A 15,646-nucleotide genomic window follows, 5' to 3' on the forward strand; every position below is an offset into this window, starting at 1 on the left:
ATAAACTGGGGTATCATTGGCATTGACCCACAGTTTATAAAAATATGGAATAATTATATTATTGTGAAACAACACTAAGGGAAAAATTCTACTTTGTAAGGATTTTTCCCCATCTTACTATCCTTACTATTTTGGGGGTGTAGTTTTTATTTATTTCTGTAATGAATTTTTATTCTGATTTCAAAAATGTAAATGAACATGAAAACATGAATAGTCCAGTGACCAAATACTGGGAAGCTCAGTACATCACTCTCACAACAGTTAGCTAATGGTTATTGGAGGCTTATAGGAAAAAATAATTAGTGCTATGAGTGACAGAAAGAGCAAGAATATTGATCCTAGGCCTTGTTTCTTTTTAATGGACTGATAAAATAATGAAAATTGTCTAAATCTTCACCTTAAATATGTAGAATGTTTAGACTAGAATAATAATGTGCTTGATTTCAAGCTCATTTGACAGTGCAATTAAGGGCTACTAGACAAAAAATATAGGAATCATGTTCCAGGTACGAGAGATGTGATTTTTTTTTTTTAGGCAGGCAGTACTTTTGAGAGAAATCCTGACAATGTAAATGAATAATGGGCATTGTTAACCCATAGGTTAACTGTGTATTTATAATAGTATATACTCTGTCTTCTCTACAATTGAAAGATTATCTTCTCTTTGGAGAAATGTATCCTTGATTATTAAACAAACAATGTTGATAAGGAAAGAATCCATACTGATCAAAGCTTCTGAAATCTAACTCATAAAGTAAGAGACTGTTAAATTTTAGCTATGCCAATTTCTAAAAATCCAACAATTATGCTAGGTCTTTCTACTTAGAGAGAATTTCTGTGTGAAATATCTGTTCATTTACTTGGGACAATAATATCAATGGGATTTTATAGGGGGTGTGTCCTGACATATTTCTTCTTCCAGGGCTATGTCTTGCTATGGTAACCTACTGTATTCTTTGACCTTGTTCCCTGGAAGCTGAGATCATATTTCAAAAAGGACTTACTTGTTTTACTTTTCATTGTAATCCAGTGCAAAAAGAGCATGCACATTTAAGAATGTTTATATTCAACTGATTTCGCCAGCAATGGTAAAGCTTCCTGAATGGCCTGGATCACTGAGTGTATGGCCTAGGAGCTTACCCACTGAAGACTTTGTCAAAACAGAGACTTGTGTTCTTATTGTGGCTTCTATCTCTTCCTTCACTATCAAAATTCTCATCTTTATTTAGGCTGTTCTCAAGGGATATCTCATATTACAAACCCAAAGTTAGAGTCTCCTTTTGAGTTGGCACTTTCAATTAGTTTTCCTTTCCTTCACTCTAATTGTAGGAAGTCTTCCAATTTTCTGTTTTGTCATGAGGAAGTATTAAAGTGATAGGCAGTTTGATATTGTCTTACTCCCCACACTGTGGTCTAGTAGAAAGTTTGCTGTCCGTGCCCAGAGTTCAAAGAGCTCATTTTTATTTCATTATTCACCTTATTCTCCTTTCTTGTGTTCTAGACATAAAGCAGTGTTTCCTTTCCCCTTTCTCCTCTTTTTTCTGCTAATAATTATCATGCATTCTATTTTGGGGATTTCTATATGTAAAATGTTGCCGTAATATGAGGCCATCTGCATTGGAGAAGAAGATGCTCCTGGCTCTTAACAAAGTACTTAAGAATCACACGATAGAGCCTTGAGCTGAAGAGCTCAGGAACACTGCCCAGGCCTAGTTCAAACCCCATGACCCACAAAAAAAACCCAAAACAAACATGACAGCATAAAACATCACTTTGCATAGTCATTTTTTTTTTGCAAAGTGCTTGCACATGCATTTTTCCATTCAATTGTTCAATAATCTCTGGTATACTTAAAGTTTTCAAAAAACATTCTACAAAAATTTTGCAGCTTAATTGGTGGAATTGGGTAATGCATGTTTATTTATGGCTAAGCAAGCTAAGAGGAAAGATGGTGATGTTTTCATATCTAAGTGAAATTTAGACAATTAAATTCTTATTGCCTGTTCTATTAATAGCTGACTGCACCCCTAGAATCTAAATATTTTTGTTGTTATTTGCATAGATATTGTATATTCAGAATAGTTTGCAACCAATATTGACTAAATATTTCATCTATTAATAATTTAACAAAGTAACCACTGACTCTCAAAAATATTTCAATAAAAGAGTAGAGATTGAAACTCAAATATCTTGGTGTCTTTGCTACTGTCTGTCCTGGCAAACATCACCTCTTAGAAGTGTCACCTTTCCTGACCCAATTCTTCTCCTTTCACTTGAAGTTTTGGATTTACTGTCACTTGATTCAGGGTTTGAATTTGCTGCTACCCTGGATTCACACTGGGGAAAGCTGTCATTCTTCTAGTATGTAGAGAATATTTCATGATTTTTTTATTTATTACCAGTTCACATAAGGACTAAGGATAATCATCAAGTTAGGATAATGCACTTAAAAATAAGGTCCTAAAATATTATTATACAGTGACAGGCGGAAATAAAAAATAATGGAATTTGCTGACTCTCTTTTGTTAGTTGGACACTTTACCATCTCGTCAAACAGCAAATTTTATAGAAGATCTCTACAGAGGAACTTCACTATTTATTAAGTAAAACCAATTTTTAATCTCTTCCACCATTACTGTACTAAAACCAATGTTCCTTAGTGTGACGCTCATTGCTTCCATGGTAACGGCATAACTAATAAATCACCAGTGCCTATAACTTGTAGGTTTTAATGAGGCCCAAAATGAAGTTTCAACTTTTCTTCAGAGACTATTTCTCTTATTTAAACTGTAGTAACCAAGAATTCATGGTTGTCATCCTGAAAGTTTTAAAAGAGGAACACTTGTAATATTTTAGAATTGATGGAAACTGGATAATTCAAGAAAGAAAGAGACCAGAGGAGACTCAACAGTGAGCCAGCCAGCATCAGAGCATATTGTTATATGGATGAGAATGCTTGAGAAGTATGTGATAGATGGCTCTGAGAACATTCACAGCACCTCCCATGTCTTATAACTAATGAACAGACCAAGAAATACACAGAAGTCAGTCCATAGAGAGGAACGTAATTATGTGTTTTGCAAAGAAATAGGTGGAACTGGAGACCATCAGTCAAGTTAAATAAAGTCATCCAGGTTCAGAAAGAGAAAAGTCACATATTTTCTCTCACATTGAGAATTTAGTATTAAAGGATACATATATAACATAAATGTATGCACATATACAGAGAATGAAACAGCATGATCATAACTGTGGAACTGTTTTTAAGGATGGAAGAAACAAGAGAATGAAAGAAAATGGTAGTGCTGGATAATAAAAAATACATTGTGAAATACTGTGACAATGTATTATAATATTTTACCTTGTTATCTGATATATTTTATATATGCTTAATTGGTTATTTGAAATGGTTAGGGAAGGGGGAAATCAAGATGAGCGAGGGGAGGGGGAGAAGGAAATGGGGACCATGTCATGAGAAAGGGTATCAATGTTTGTGAAGTAATGCTCCTTCTATCTGGTGAATATAATGTAACCCTTCTATTAATTACAATAAAACAGAAGAAAAAATACATTATGCATCAAATGGCATAAGGAAACTTGGAATGTTGACTAATAGTGAGGTAGCGGTCATTGAGAACGAGAGAATAGAGGGGATTAATTTGATTGAAGTATACTATATGCATGTGCGAAATATCACATTGAAACTCCTTTGTACAATTTATAGATACTACAGATGATTGGAATATGAAACAGATACTTTTGAAAGGCAGGTACTACTGTGAATGGGGGGGCACAGTGAGAGTGAAGAAAGGAGAAAATGGTGAATATATCTTATAACCACTTAGAAAACAGAATGATGAAACCTGTTGAACTTCTTTTGAGAAGGAAGAAGGAATGAGGGAGAGTGATGTAGTGAATTTGATTAGGATGTGTTGCATTAGTGCATGGAAATGTCACAAGGGAAGCCATTTACACAACTAACGTGCTAATAAGAATGTTTTTGAGAGAAGAAAAGAGAAAGGCAAAAGTTCCAGCAGTGACTAGCGAAAGCAGAGACACTGAAAGCTCCTTAACTATTTAAACAGGGCCAAATCTCCAAGTTTTAGTACTCCTCGCCTCTTTCTCATGAACTCATATTTTAAAGGAAGCATTTGAAGAAAGCTCACTTGCCATTAAGTTGATGGTCCAGCACCAGTCATCAGTGTGTTGGCCTTTTCCACCTCTGCTCATTTTAGCCTTATATCTCTGAGCTGTTCAAGTTGTTCTCTGTGCCCAGAGCAGAGAATAGATCACTGGGAAGCCATGCAACTCTGCAATGTACAATGAGGCCCCAAATCCTGGTGCCACCAAAACTTGTTAACAACCTTATTTCTCCTGTCACTTCCATGATCAAATCCATGGCCTGTCATGTTATGGGCACCTATTCTATACACCTAGAACTCACCTCTTCCTTGCTGGTTTCGAAGCTAGTTTTCTCTTACCTGAATAACCCGGATCCTTCCTAATTACTTTCTCTATTTCTCTTGGACCCCTGCCATCTTCATAACTCAGCAGCTAATATGTAATCTTTCAAATGGAAAAGAATTCCTTTCCTCTAGTTAAGACTTTAAATATCCCTGAACTTTGCTTTTTTGGTGTTTGGTTTTGGGGTTGTTTGTTTGCTATATGCAATAGGCTGGCCTTGAACTTATCCTGTAGCTCAGGCTGGCCTCAAATTCAAAATCCTCAACTTCCTAAGGGTTGAGATCACAGGTCTCTGCCACCAGGTCTGATTCTATCTTCCTGTGTGTTTTAGAATAAAATCCAATGTCATTGGCATGACTTACAAAGAAAATAAACTCTTTGATGATCTGTCTCTGTTATTTTCTACCTTCTCATATACAAGCATGTTAGAAGTGTCTATCATATTCAGATATCTGGCTCACTTATTTAAATGTGGCATGTTTAAGATGGCCCATAAACCTTATAAGCCTCTCACTAATGTTTCTTGAAGTACAGTGAACTCCAATATGCATTAACAGTTGCCAAGCTAAGTGATATATTAAGTCAGTCACAAATGACTAATACAGTCATCAGCAAGGCGATAGTTAAATTTATATTTAACATTGTACTTATTTCTAGGTTTTGTCATTATCAGACTATGTGTTGGAAAGAATTGTTTAAACTTTTTTTTGCAATAGATGTTAAAAAAGACATTTAGGAAAACAAATAATTCAAGATAATGGGAAGGGATCGGGGGAGGGAAATGGGGACATAAACATGAGAACGGGTATCAAGGTTTGAGAAGTAATGCAACCAGCCAATACCTGACTAATGTAAATATAACACCCCTATACATATCCCAACAATATAGTACAATTAAAAATCAATTTTAAAATATCTGTCCTTTTGAGATTCTAGCCTGAATTGAATGTATAAATTAGTACTCAGCCGGAGTCACTGAAAGTCAGTTAAATTTCATAGCAAGTAGTCATCTGGTACCAGGAGCTCTCCTGTCCCTGAACTCCTATAACAGCCTGAAGCTGGTGCTACTCTGAGCTGCTGTTAAGTCTTTCTCTCATGATATTTCCTATATTGGGTCTAGTCCCTCATCTCTGTCAGCCAGTTTTGTTCGGTAAATAAAATGAACACCACCCAGTCCCCATCCTTGACTGCTGTTCAAATTTAACACATCTACTTTTTCTTTTCCAGATTCCTGTCTTGGTTACACAGATAAGTTCGACCAATCACCCAGTAAAAGTGGGGCTGTCAGATGCATTCGTTGTTGTCCACAGGATCCAACAGATTCCCAGTACGTAGAAGAATGACTACAAAGTGTGAGCTTTCTGTGAGGGCGCTAGGGAAGATGCAACAGAGTAAAAGATAGCAGCTGATGGTTGCTTATCAAGTCCACTGTTTGGTTTTTGACTGCTACTCGGGTTGGTTGTTTCCATTACTCTTGAACTGATAAACTTGGGTAATTGGAATTAAAAATAGCCCAACTATGGGATACCTGGCTTGGTTGAACTAAGATTATTCTTTCATTAATAAGAAAAGCATTAAATAGTGATCAGTTGCTTGACTCTGTATTCCTTCCTTTATTTGCATATTCATTTAAATAAGTTTATGAGGGTAAAAAAGGCAAATCAGAACCATTTTTTATATTGGTGCGCAAAACTTGAGAATTGAAAGGGAGATGAAAGAAAAAGAACAAATTTAGGCAAATGAAAATATAATTGAAGCTAAGTATACCAGAGCTTCTATGACTCTCTTATTTTAATTAAATTATTTTGTTGCGAGTCAAAGGTATATGTTAGTTTAAATAGCTGTTATCATATTGGAATGTCAAACCCTGGCTGGGGGTGTAGTTTAGTGACAGAGTGTGTGGTAAGTGTGTAGATAATCCTAGAGTCCAACCCAGCATCAGAAAAAGAAAGGGTAGAAGGGAAGAAAAGAAGGAGGGAGGAAAGGATTGTGTGAGGGAAGAAGGAAGGGAAGAAGAAAGGAAAGGAAAGAAGGAGTAAGAGAGGGTGAGAGGGAGAGAGGAAGGGAAGAAATTAAGGAGAGGAGAGAGGATGGGAGGGAGGGAAGACAAAAAAGAAGAAATTCAAAACTGAGAACTGATATTTTTTAGCAGTTTGGACCATGTGAATAACTGTCTTTTCATAGCTTCTGCTTTTCAAACCTCCTTTCCTTGAAAAACAGTCCTGACATAAGTAATGGGAATTTTTTTTCCCAGTTGTGCTTATTTTAAAGCAAAAAGTAAAAACCAAATACATCTCAAGATTAGATCATTTCTTTCCTCTTTGTTGAAAGGTTTTATTCTTCTTTTATTTCATTCTAATGGTGGACTTAATTTATCTCATGTGTCTGATGTTTGGTCTTGACGTGAGCTGATTCTGTTTAATTATGTCATCTCAAAAGCAGGAAGTAAATGGAGTGGAAACTAGACTTTTCAGAGCAGTAAGTGGCTGGCAACATTATAAGTGTGATCATCCTTTAGAATAGCATTTGTATATAGCAATTCAACTTGAGAAAGAATGTGTTCCCCACATTGCATTTCTCCTTGTTTGTTGAGAAATTGCAGGAGGTAATATTTAAGGAAATTGTTAAATCAAAGCAGATTTTCTAGAAACTAAATTACAAGAGAACAAAGCAAGGATATATTAGTATGTGTTGACAACAGAAAGGCCTCTTGAAAGAACTCTTAAATAAGAGGCTGAGCTAGGGAGAGCCAGGGTTGGTTCCTGTTTGAGAGGGACTTTCTCACATTCTTCTTTTCAGAGGTGTTAAATCAAGCATGACTTCAGTCAGTTATTGCGCAAGGGAAAGGAAATGCTAGTTTGCCTGTATTTATTGCTATTTTTTTATTCTTGGAAGAATGTTATTTGTCACTCACTCAGGAGATCACATTGCTAATCTGCTATATTATTATTCCAAGAAATAGGCCACCAGGATACAAAAGCATTATTTCTTTTTACAAATATACTTTAATGTATGCTTATTACCTCAGTGTGCTCCTCATGACAGAATTATGTTGTGTGGTCATGTGCAAGGAGAAAATATGCTTCTAGATATAAACTTCATTGAATAAACATGGAAAATCCACATGCAATTTGGAGAGTAAATTATGTCTAATGTTTGGTATTCAGTATTCAACCCAGTAATTGTATGCAGAATTAAAGATTTCAGAGGAAAGCTTTTCTTCAGCAAGCTGCCTGTATGGAACAGTATCCCCATAGCCTGTTGACTTTCCTGTTCAATCCAGAAAAAATGGTCAAAAAGAATTGGAAGTTGTATGTCTCATGTTCACCTATCTACATAGAGTGTTATTGGAGCAAGAAAATTAGAATTGATGTATTCTATTTAAAAATCATATTTATCCCCTTCAACATCTGTTTTCATATAACCAATTTCAACAGAATCACATAAGTAACAAGAGAAATGTTTCATTGAATGTCCAGCTAGGCAAAAAGAGAAGCATGATTATGCAGGCCACAGGTTAGAATTACCTAAGATTAGTGTAATTGGAGGTGTATTAAGTATTTAGAAAAAATAATTCCTAGAGATTTGTATGTTTTCTTTTTTCATTGAATGAGTACTTAGGAAAACATTTAAGACCTTTTCAAACTTCTGTTTCCATTTTTAAACCTGTCACTATTAGAAGCGGTCCATTTAAGGAATTTATACTCTTTATTTCTGGTATTCCTTCTTTCCTCTCCTCTGTGAAGTTAGGCAACAGCAGCTCTTTCTCTTCAGTAATGAGTGATTTCATCTCTCCTATATTTCAAGATACAGTATGCTAGTCCCTGGTCTCATAAATCCATTTTCTGTTCTTTTAATCATCTCTTTCCATAGGTTATAAAATTCAAGCTTTTGGTATAACCTAACCATGACAGTATAAGAATCTGGAGGATATTTTCCCCCAATAAAATTTTCTTTCATACACCATTCTTACTGGATTGGGTGAAAGTTTCAGAATCCTTGTTTAGTATTAAGATTTCTCCTTACCTACAGAAAATATTTGTAAAAAAAAAACAATGATTTCACTGCTAACTTTAAAGCATAATTCAAGTAGTCCTTTTAGTCAAAAAGAAAAAAAACCCAAAGGATTGGATTGTTTAAGTATCAAAGAGAATTCAAACATTGTTACTGAACTGATAAATAGTCCTGAGGTTAGAGCTGAAGACTACTTTGCTCTTCCTAGAAACATGAAAAGAAAACATATGGGGAAATGAATCCTTGTGTTAAGAAAAGAGAAAACAATGATTAGTTAAAAATGCATAAAGTATAAAGGCTAATGTAGGGTGAATGTGGATCACAAGACCTTGCACATATTATTTATCTGATGTGACACTTTACACATTAAAAATTGCCATTTTAGAACCTGAAATGCCACATGTACTCAGCAGGCAATACCTGGCACTACGTGGTCCGTGCACCTGTACCTACAGATGCCATTTCTGTGATCATTGCCAGTTTAAAGACAGTGGGGCTAACTGAGGAATCAGTCTAACCCAGGCATCCAGCAGAATGGGGGCAAAGACAAATTTTTACTAGGAAACCCTTTTGGAGTATGAGATTTGACTACTTAATGCCTCTTAAGAATTGCAGGAGTCTTTTCTGCCTTTGTTTTCTTAGTTTGCTAATTCCTTCTTGCTTTTTTGTGTAAAATGCAGTTATCAAAACGATGAAAGCAGTTTTTGTGTTGCTTTGTTGTTTTGTTTCTGGCGTGTGTGAGGAGGCTGTACCAGGGCTTGAACTCCATGGTCTCAACGTTTGCTCATCTTGCTGCCTTACCGTTGCTGCTCTGTCATCAGCTCAAAAATAGTTTCTGACTAAACAGGTTCAGATTTAAAAAGAAAAGATCCTCAATGACTGGTTTGTGAAATATCCCAGACATAGAAGGATAAACACATTTTCATTGTAATTAGAAGCAGCATGCATGGTTACCCAGTGTAATTTATAAAATGTTCAAAAACTTAAGAAAATATAGTTTAAGAAAATATAAAGTACCTGCACATCTATTTCAAAGAGTTAACTCTCAAAGCCATTACATAGATCTACCCAATCCCTCATGTAGAACACGTACATATACAAATACACAGCAAAAAAGTGGATATTGTGCTTTAAATATCATTGTGCTCTGCTTTCACTTGCAAGTATATGAGACCTTTTTTCTCTATTTTCAGGAACTGATCTAAAGTGCTCATATTAATCATCTGTGCTGACTTTCCACGTTTCCAAGTTTTAGACATATCTAATTCCCTAAATGCAAATTTGTATATGGTACATGCTAATAGTGCTTTACATATTTTGACAAATTGCTTTCCGTAAATGTTCTCCCATTAGCATTATATTAAATATCACATTTCCTCAAATGTTCTCAGATGCTATTAGCATTTTTAACATTCCAAGTCTAAAAGATGGAATATGATATTTCATTACTGCTCTAATTGTCTTTTGATTCTCCAGAAGTTTTGACATTTGACATGCATATGTACATCCCTTTTAATTTCCATAATTTCTTCTTGAATAACTGATGACATAATTCTTTGTGGACCTCAATATATGCCCAACCAAGTCCTTTTGCACAACGTGTCTGAGTCTTCTACATACAGGTGCAATGCTCGTGCCACTGTCATTTGCTTGTTTTTTTCTCTCCTCCACCTTCATATTTTGAAATGCAGTTTTTTTAACTTCTAAAATACTGACATTCCAGCTCACTTCACAGTGTGCTGTCCCCTGAGTCTAATGAGCAAAGCAGAGTAAGGAACCCAATTCCACTCTGGCCATCTTTCCTCCCTCCTTTTTCCCTCCCTCTCTCCCTCCCTTCCTTCCTTTGTTTTTTCCTTCCTTCCTTCCTCCTTCCCTCTTTCCCTACCTACCTCCCTCCCTCCTTCCTTCCTTCCTTCCTTCCTTCCTTCCTTCCTTCCTTCCTTCCTTCCTCCTTTCTTGCTTTGAAAATCTTGAACCTTTGTCAATTGACTAATTAGAGAACTGTAACATCCGAAGCCAACCCAGGCAGCTACTGGCTTCGTGTACAATGTCACCACTACTAAGTATGGCAGTGACAATTTCTCAGAGGAATGCTTCCTGTATTCTCTCAGCAGCAATATGTTACCTAACAACGCCTCCTTAATACCCAGCTCTTCTCATCAGCACTCACATGACACATTGCTATACAGTGTCCAGGATGCAGGGTGTCTTTCCTTGTGGGTTGTTGTTATTCAGTGCTCACCAGCAAATATTAAGAAATGAAATTGAAAATTAACTCTTGGAAAAGCATATTTTAAACTGCCTGAAATGAAGCTGGGGCATGGTACAAGTGGTAGAATCCTTGCTTAGCCAGTGCCATGCCCTGGGTTCAATCCCCAGTATGAATAACAAACAACAAACATTCTTACAGGATCTTTGAATATTTGAATATACTTGGCTATCTATGGATATATTTTAAAACTAAGTTTACAGACCAGATGACAATTTTTCAAAGAAATGGATTCAAATTAGGCAGCACGTGAATAAAATAATCTTTGTAAATAAAAATAGCTTGCTTATTAATATGAAAAAGTATTTTTTGTTTGAAATCTTTATTTTCCTGCTGCAGGAAGGAGTTTTCAAACACACACACACACAGAGGAAGGGCAATTTTCCACAAGCATTCCATGGCCCCAACAAATAGTATTTATGAAAAACTTTTAAGCTTTTTCAATGAAATAATATCATGGGCCATCTACTGTCCAATAGAGCATCCTGTACTATTGAAAGTATTCATAAAACCTGATCTGTTGGCTTAAGTCTGAAATCTTAGCTACTCAGGAGGATGAAATCTAGAGGATTGTTGTTCAAGACCAGTCTGGGTGGGAAAAACCCCTCAAGACTCCATCTCTAAAACAACCAGCCCAAAGTTGGGGTAGAGGTATGTTCAAGTGGACAACTCCAGCCTAGCAAGTGTGAAGCGAGCACTAAGTCCAGCCTCAATACTACTGGGAAAAAAATGTATTCTACATCTGCAGCTGACAGCACAGCTCACTAGCTAATGACATTACAATGGATGTCTGGTGAGCTTGGGAAATGAACTTTAAATTAGATTTAACTCATTAAGTTAAAGACACCCATGTTTCTGGGAGTTGCCAGATTGGACCAGGCAATACACATAAAGAACAAAAAGACATATGTAAATAAAATGCACCGGTGGCTCTTGTCTATACTCCTAGCCAGCAAGAGCAGAAAAGTCTAAGGCTCTTGTCTGCAGTTAATCGGCAGAAAATTGGAAGTGGCTCTGTGTTTCTAATTGGTGGAATGCTAGCCTTGAGTTAGCTAGTGGGATAAGGCTCCAGGCCAGGAGTTCAATTCCCTGACCAACAAACAAACCAACAAACAAATAAATACTGAGTACCTCATATAATATTTGCAAAAACTTGCATTTTACTTTTAAGTGGTTTTAGAGTTTCAGCTATTATTAAGTAGCAAATTTTACATGTAAATGTACTTATTAAATACTAAGCTTTCCAATATAAACATTGTATCTTATTTACACATAAAAATAATTTATAATTTTTATTTGGTGGTAAGACACATCCATTTTAATGACTGGAAAGTACAATTTGAAAAGCTGATATGAAAACTTAGGAAAATGTACATAGCTATGATTAATTTGAAGATCTCCTTTCTTCCATAATCCTTTATAAAACCTATCTCTAATCTTTTCAGAAGAATGGAGCTTCACCTGTTATTTTCAATGTTAATGGTATTTTTCATTCATTTATAGCCAGATCAACCTAGAAATCTCCATTAAATTGTTTTGCTTAGCTTCATAATGGAAAGCCTTTCAAAATTACTCATTCTGCAGTAGATAAAAGAGCTTGCCCCAACACCACAAATCCATTAGTTGCTTGAGTTCTTAGTTCTTTACTAGCTCACAAAAGACTCAGCAAAAGAAGTAGAGGTCATGACTTCTTTTGTAAAAAAAAAAAAAAATACCCTCTGATAAAATACTGTGTACAACAGGATGTTTTATTCTTAAATTCATGCACTTCTAACATCTTCTATTTTCTTGACTGTGACTTGAACTTTTTCTCTTGATAATACTAGAGCTTGACCTTAGGGCCTGATGCCTGCTATGAGGCAGGCACTCTACTATATAAGCCAAACTCTAAGACTATGTTTTGTTTTCAGTTGTTTTATAGATTGGGCCTTGTATTTTTGCTCCTACTGGTCTCAGATTGCTATCCTACTTCTGTCTCCCAAATACCACCTTACCTAGCCTCTTCTTTGAGAATAAGGTCTAACTTTAAGTCTGGATTGGTCTTACTCTTCCAAATTTCAGACTCCTGAGTACTGGTACTCCACTTACTGAACATTTATTTTACATGAAAGAATAAATGAAAAGATTATCCATCTTACACTCAGCTCTATGATCACCTTACTATAAAAAGCAGAGGATTCTTACCCAGATTTGTTTGCATTCTGATTTTAAATCATGAATTCCGGTATTTGATTTTTACCTTCCTGTTCACGTTTTCCTTCAAATTTGTACTTCCCCGAATTTTAATTCCTGCTTATTTTTTCTATTATGTAATGAACATTTCTGTTTTGACTTACACTTTTCTACTTCACAGAATGTTTCTATTTTTAAACAGTACTGTCTGTCTAAATTTAAATGAATTTAGATTCTGTCATTGAATTTTACTACAAGAAGTGTGTTCTTTTAAAAATAATATAAGAATTCCTGCCCTCTGCTCCCACCCTTAACTGAGGACCAAGTATCTCACTGATGTATCTCTAATGTTCTTTCCTGTAGGTAGGGTATTTTGTTATGCTATTCTTCAGTGATAAAATTTTAAAAATGTTGAACTCTTACTTGATTTCACCAGATTTTATTTAATGAACTCACAATTTCCTATTCTTTCAAAAAGAAAACTTAAGGACATTCAATTTAATTTACTGACAAAAGATTTGTTGGCATGGCAAGTGTGTATAACATGCTTTTCTTCTCATAAGTCTTGGAAAAGTCTTGGAAGCCGGGTGCTATGTTTTCTGGGCTGCAGGAACCAGGATGTTGGTCAAGATCTGCAGTCATGTAACCTGAGCTCACTGGTCCACCACGTAGACTTGTTGTACCAAGCCAGGAGAAGCAGCTTGTGTAATCTACACATACAAACAGGAGACTGGTCCAGTGGAGATTGTTCTGCTGCTAGGGTACAGAGATTGTTTTAGGACACATGTCTAAACTTCCTTCCAATACTGAACCCAAGTAAGTTTGAACATTTAGGTTTTTAGCTGCTACTTCAAATTTTGCAAGCAGTATGAGAATGATGAGAGGAAAGCCAGAGAGATCCAGAGTCGATCTTCATGATTACCTCAGGTTTTTGGTGCTTTATTTAAGGCTTAATTGCATTACTAGTTAATAGCAATAGAATAACAGGAGGAATTAGAAGTAAAGTTTGAAGCCCAAGGACTTTTTTTATTTCTGGATGTTTTCCCGGAACAACTTCAACTAGCTCATTCTGTTGCTGCATGGCTTCTTTGTATGGAAGCTTATAGCTGCTATGATAGTGTCTTTTTTTTTTTAATCTAAAGCCTCTTATTTTTACTGAGTCTTCATGCTGGGAATAAACCTTATTCATTGTAGTTAGGCAGCTTGTGCTATTTACATTAAAATGATTCAATAAATAATGCTATGGCTGTGCTCAGTTTGAACTACAAAATAAATAAGATTGAACCATTTGGGGCCATTCATTAGGTACTGACAACACAAATAGGGAAATATTAGCGAAGCTTTTATTTGCTATGCTAATAAACTATGGAGATATTTAAATAAATATGAGGATAGAATTGATTGTTAAGCTATATTTCCTCTGTGAGTGCCTCTGTTCGGATTTATTCTTTTCATATCTAAAAGCTCACCGTGGATAAGTTTCATATTTAATATGGCTTTGCTAAAAAGGGTTATAAGAGACTGGTTGAAATTGTATCTGTATCACCAAGGTTCTACTAACATGAACTTGCCTTCTGATTTTTGAAGCAGACTTGAATAATTTCTGGAATCACATGAAAGCTTTTACCATTTGACCATGCCAGCCAGTGAATAAATTCCCTTATGACTTGTTTTTGACATAATACAGAAATGACAATTGGGAAGCTGTCATGGATTGGCAAGTCACCAAATGAAAAGCATTCTCATTAACTTTGGTCTTGTTAAAGTCTTCTCCCAATAATTGGAGATGTCTGAGAAGGTGTTAGAGCTGGCCTAAAGAAAAACGCCCCCTTTCTCTGTACTCCATACCCATTGTCTGTATTTAACTCTTAGAATCTTCCCAGTCAGAATCAGTAGTTGAAATTTTCCAAGGATAAGAGGAAATGACAAATATGGTGGGTGGCCCATATGATCTAGTGCTCTTGATGGCAAGGCCATTTTGTCTGTTTACTTTTGAAAATCAAGTTGCTCAGTATGAGGCATGGGAAAGCTGCATACTAGAAACATGCCTTATTCAGACAAAGGCCAAGGATGAGCAATCATCTTATTTGTCTTAAAAGTTTTCAAAAGGTGGTGCTTTCTGTCAAAATTTAGATGATTGCAGCTATGATTTCATTCTGGGTCTTCTCTTCTCATTGGTCTTCATGTCTGTTTTTGTGCACGTTTCATGCTGTTTCTAGTACTATGGCTCTGTAGTCTGATTTGAAGTCCAGTGTGAAATCTTCAGCATTTCTCTTCCTGCTCAGGGTTTCTTTGACTATTTGAAGTTATTATACTTCCATTTGAATTTTTGGGTCAATATTTGTATTTTTGCCAAGAATTATATTGGAATCTTGATGGGAATTACACTGAATGTATAGATTGCTTTTGATAAGTTAGATCCGTTTTCATACCATTAATTCTACCAACTTACAAATATGACTAATGACTTCTAATGACTTCTTCAGTTTCATTTTTCAAGAAGTTATGATTTTAATGTAGAGATTTTTTGCCTACTTGCTTAAGCCTATACCTACATTTTTTTTTTTTGCCAGTCCTGGGCTTGAGCTCAGGGTCTGAGCACTGTCCTTGGACTTTCTCAAGGCTAGAGCTCTATCACTTGAGCCTCAGCACCACTTCTGGCTTTTTCTATATATGTGGTACCAAGGAATCGAACCCGGGTCTTCATGCATGCGAGGCAAACACTTT

General features: G+C 35.8%; 1 protein-coding gene across 1 annotated transcript in view; it reads left to right on the top strand.

Annotated features, from left to right (window-relative positions):
- The window catches only part of Plxdc2 (plexin domain containing 2), a 302,801-nt gene that overhangs the window by 214,446 nt on the left and 72,709 nt on the right, over positions 1–15,646 (top strand). The window contains exon 7 of the mRNA XM_090318997.1: positions 5,692–5,791. Within this exon, the coding sequence (XP_090175123.1) occupies positions 5,692–5,791 (100 nt within the window). The remainder of the gene's footprint in view (positions 1–5,691; positions 5,792–15,646) is intronic.

This window comes from Megascapheus bottae, chromosome 26 (genome assembly GCF_031878675.1).
Source record: "Megascapheus bottae isolate mThoBot1 chromosome 26, mThoBot2.hap1, whole genome shotgun sequence".
NCBI lineage: Eukaryota > Metazoa > Chordata > Mammalia > Rodentia > Geomyidae > Megascapheus > Megascapheus bottae.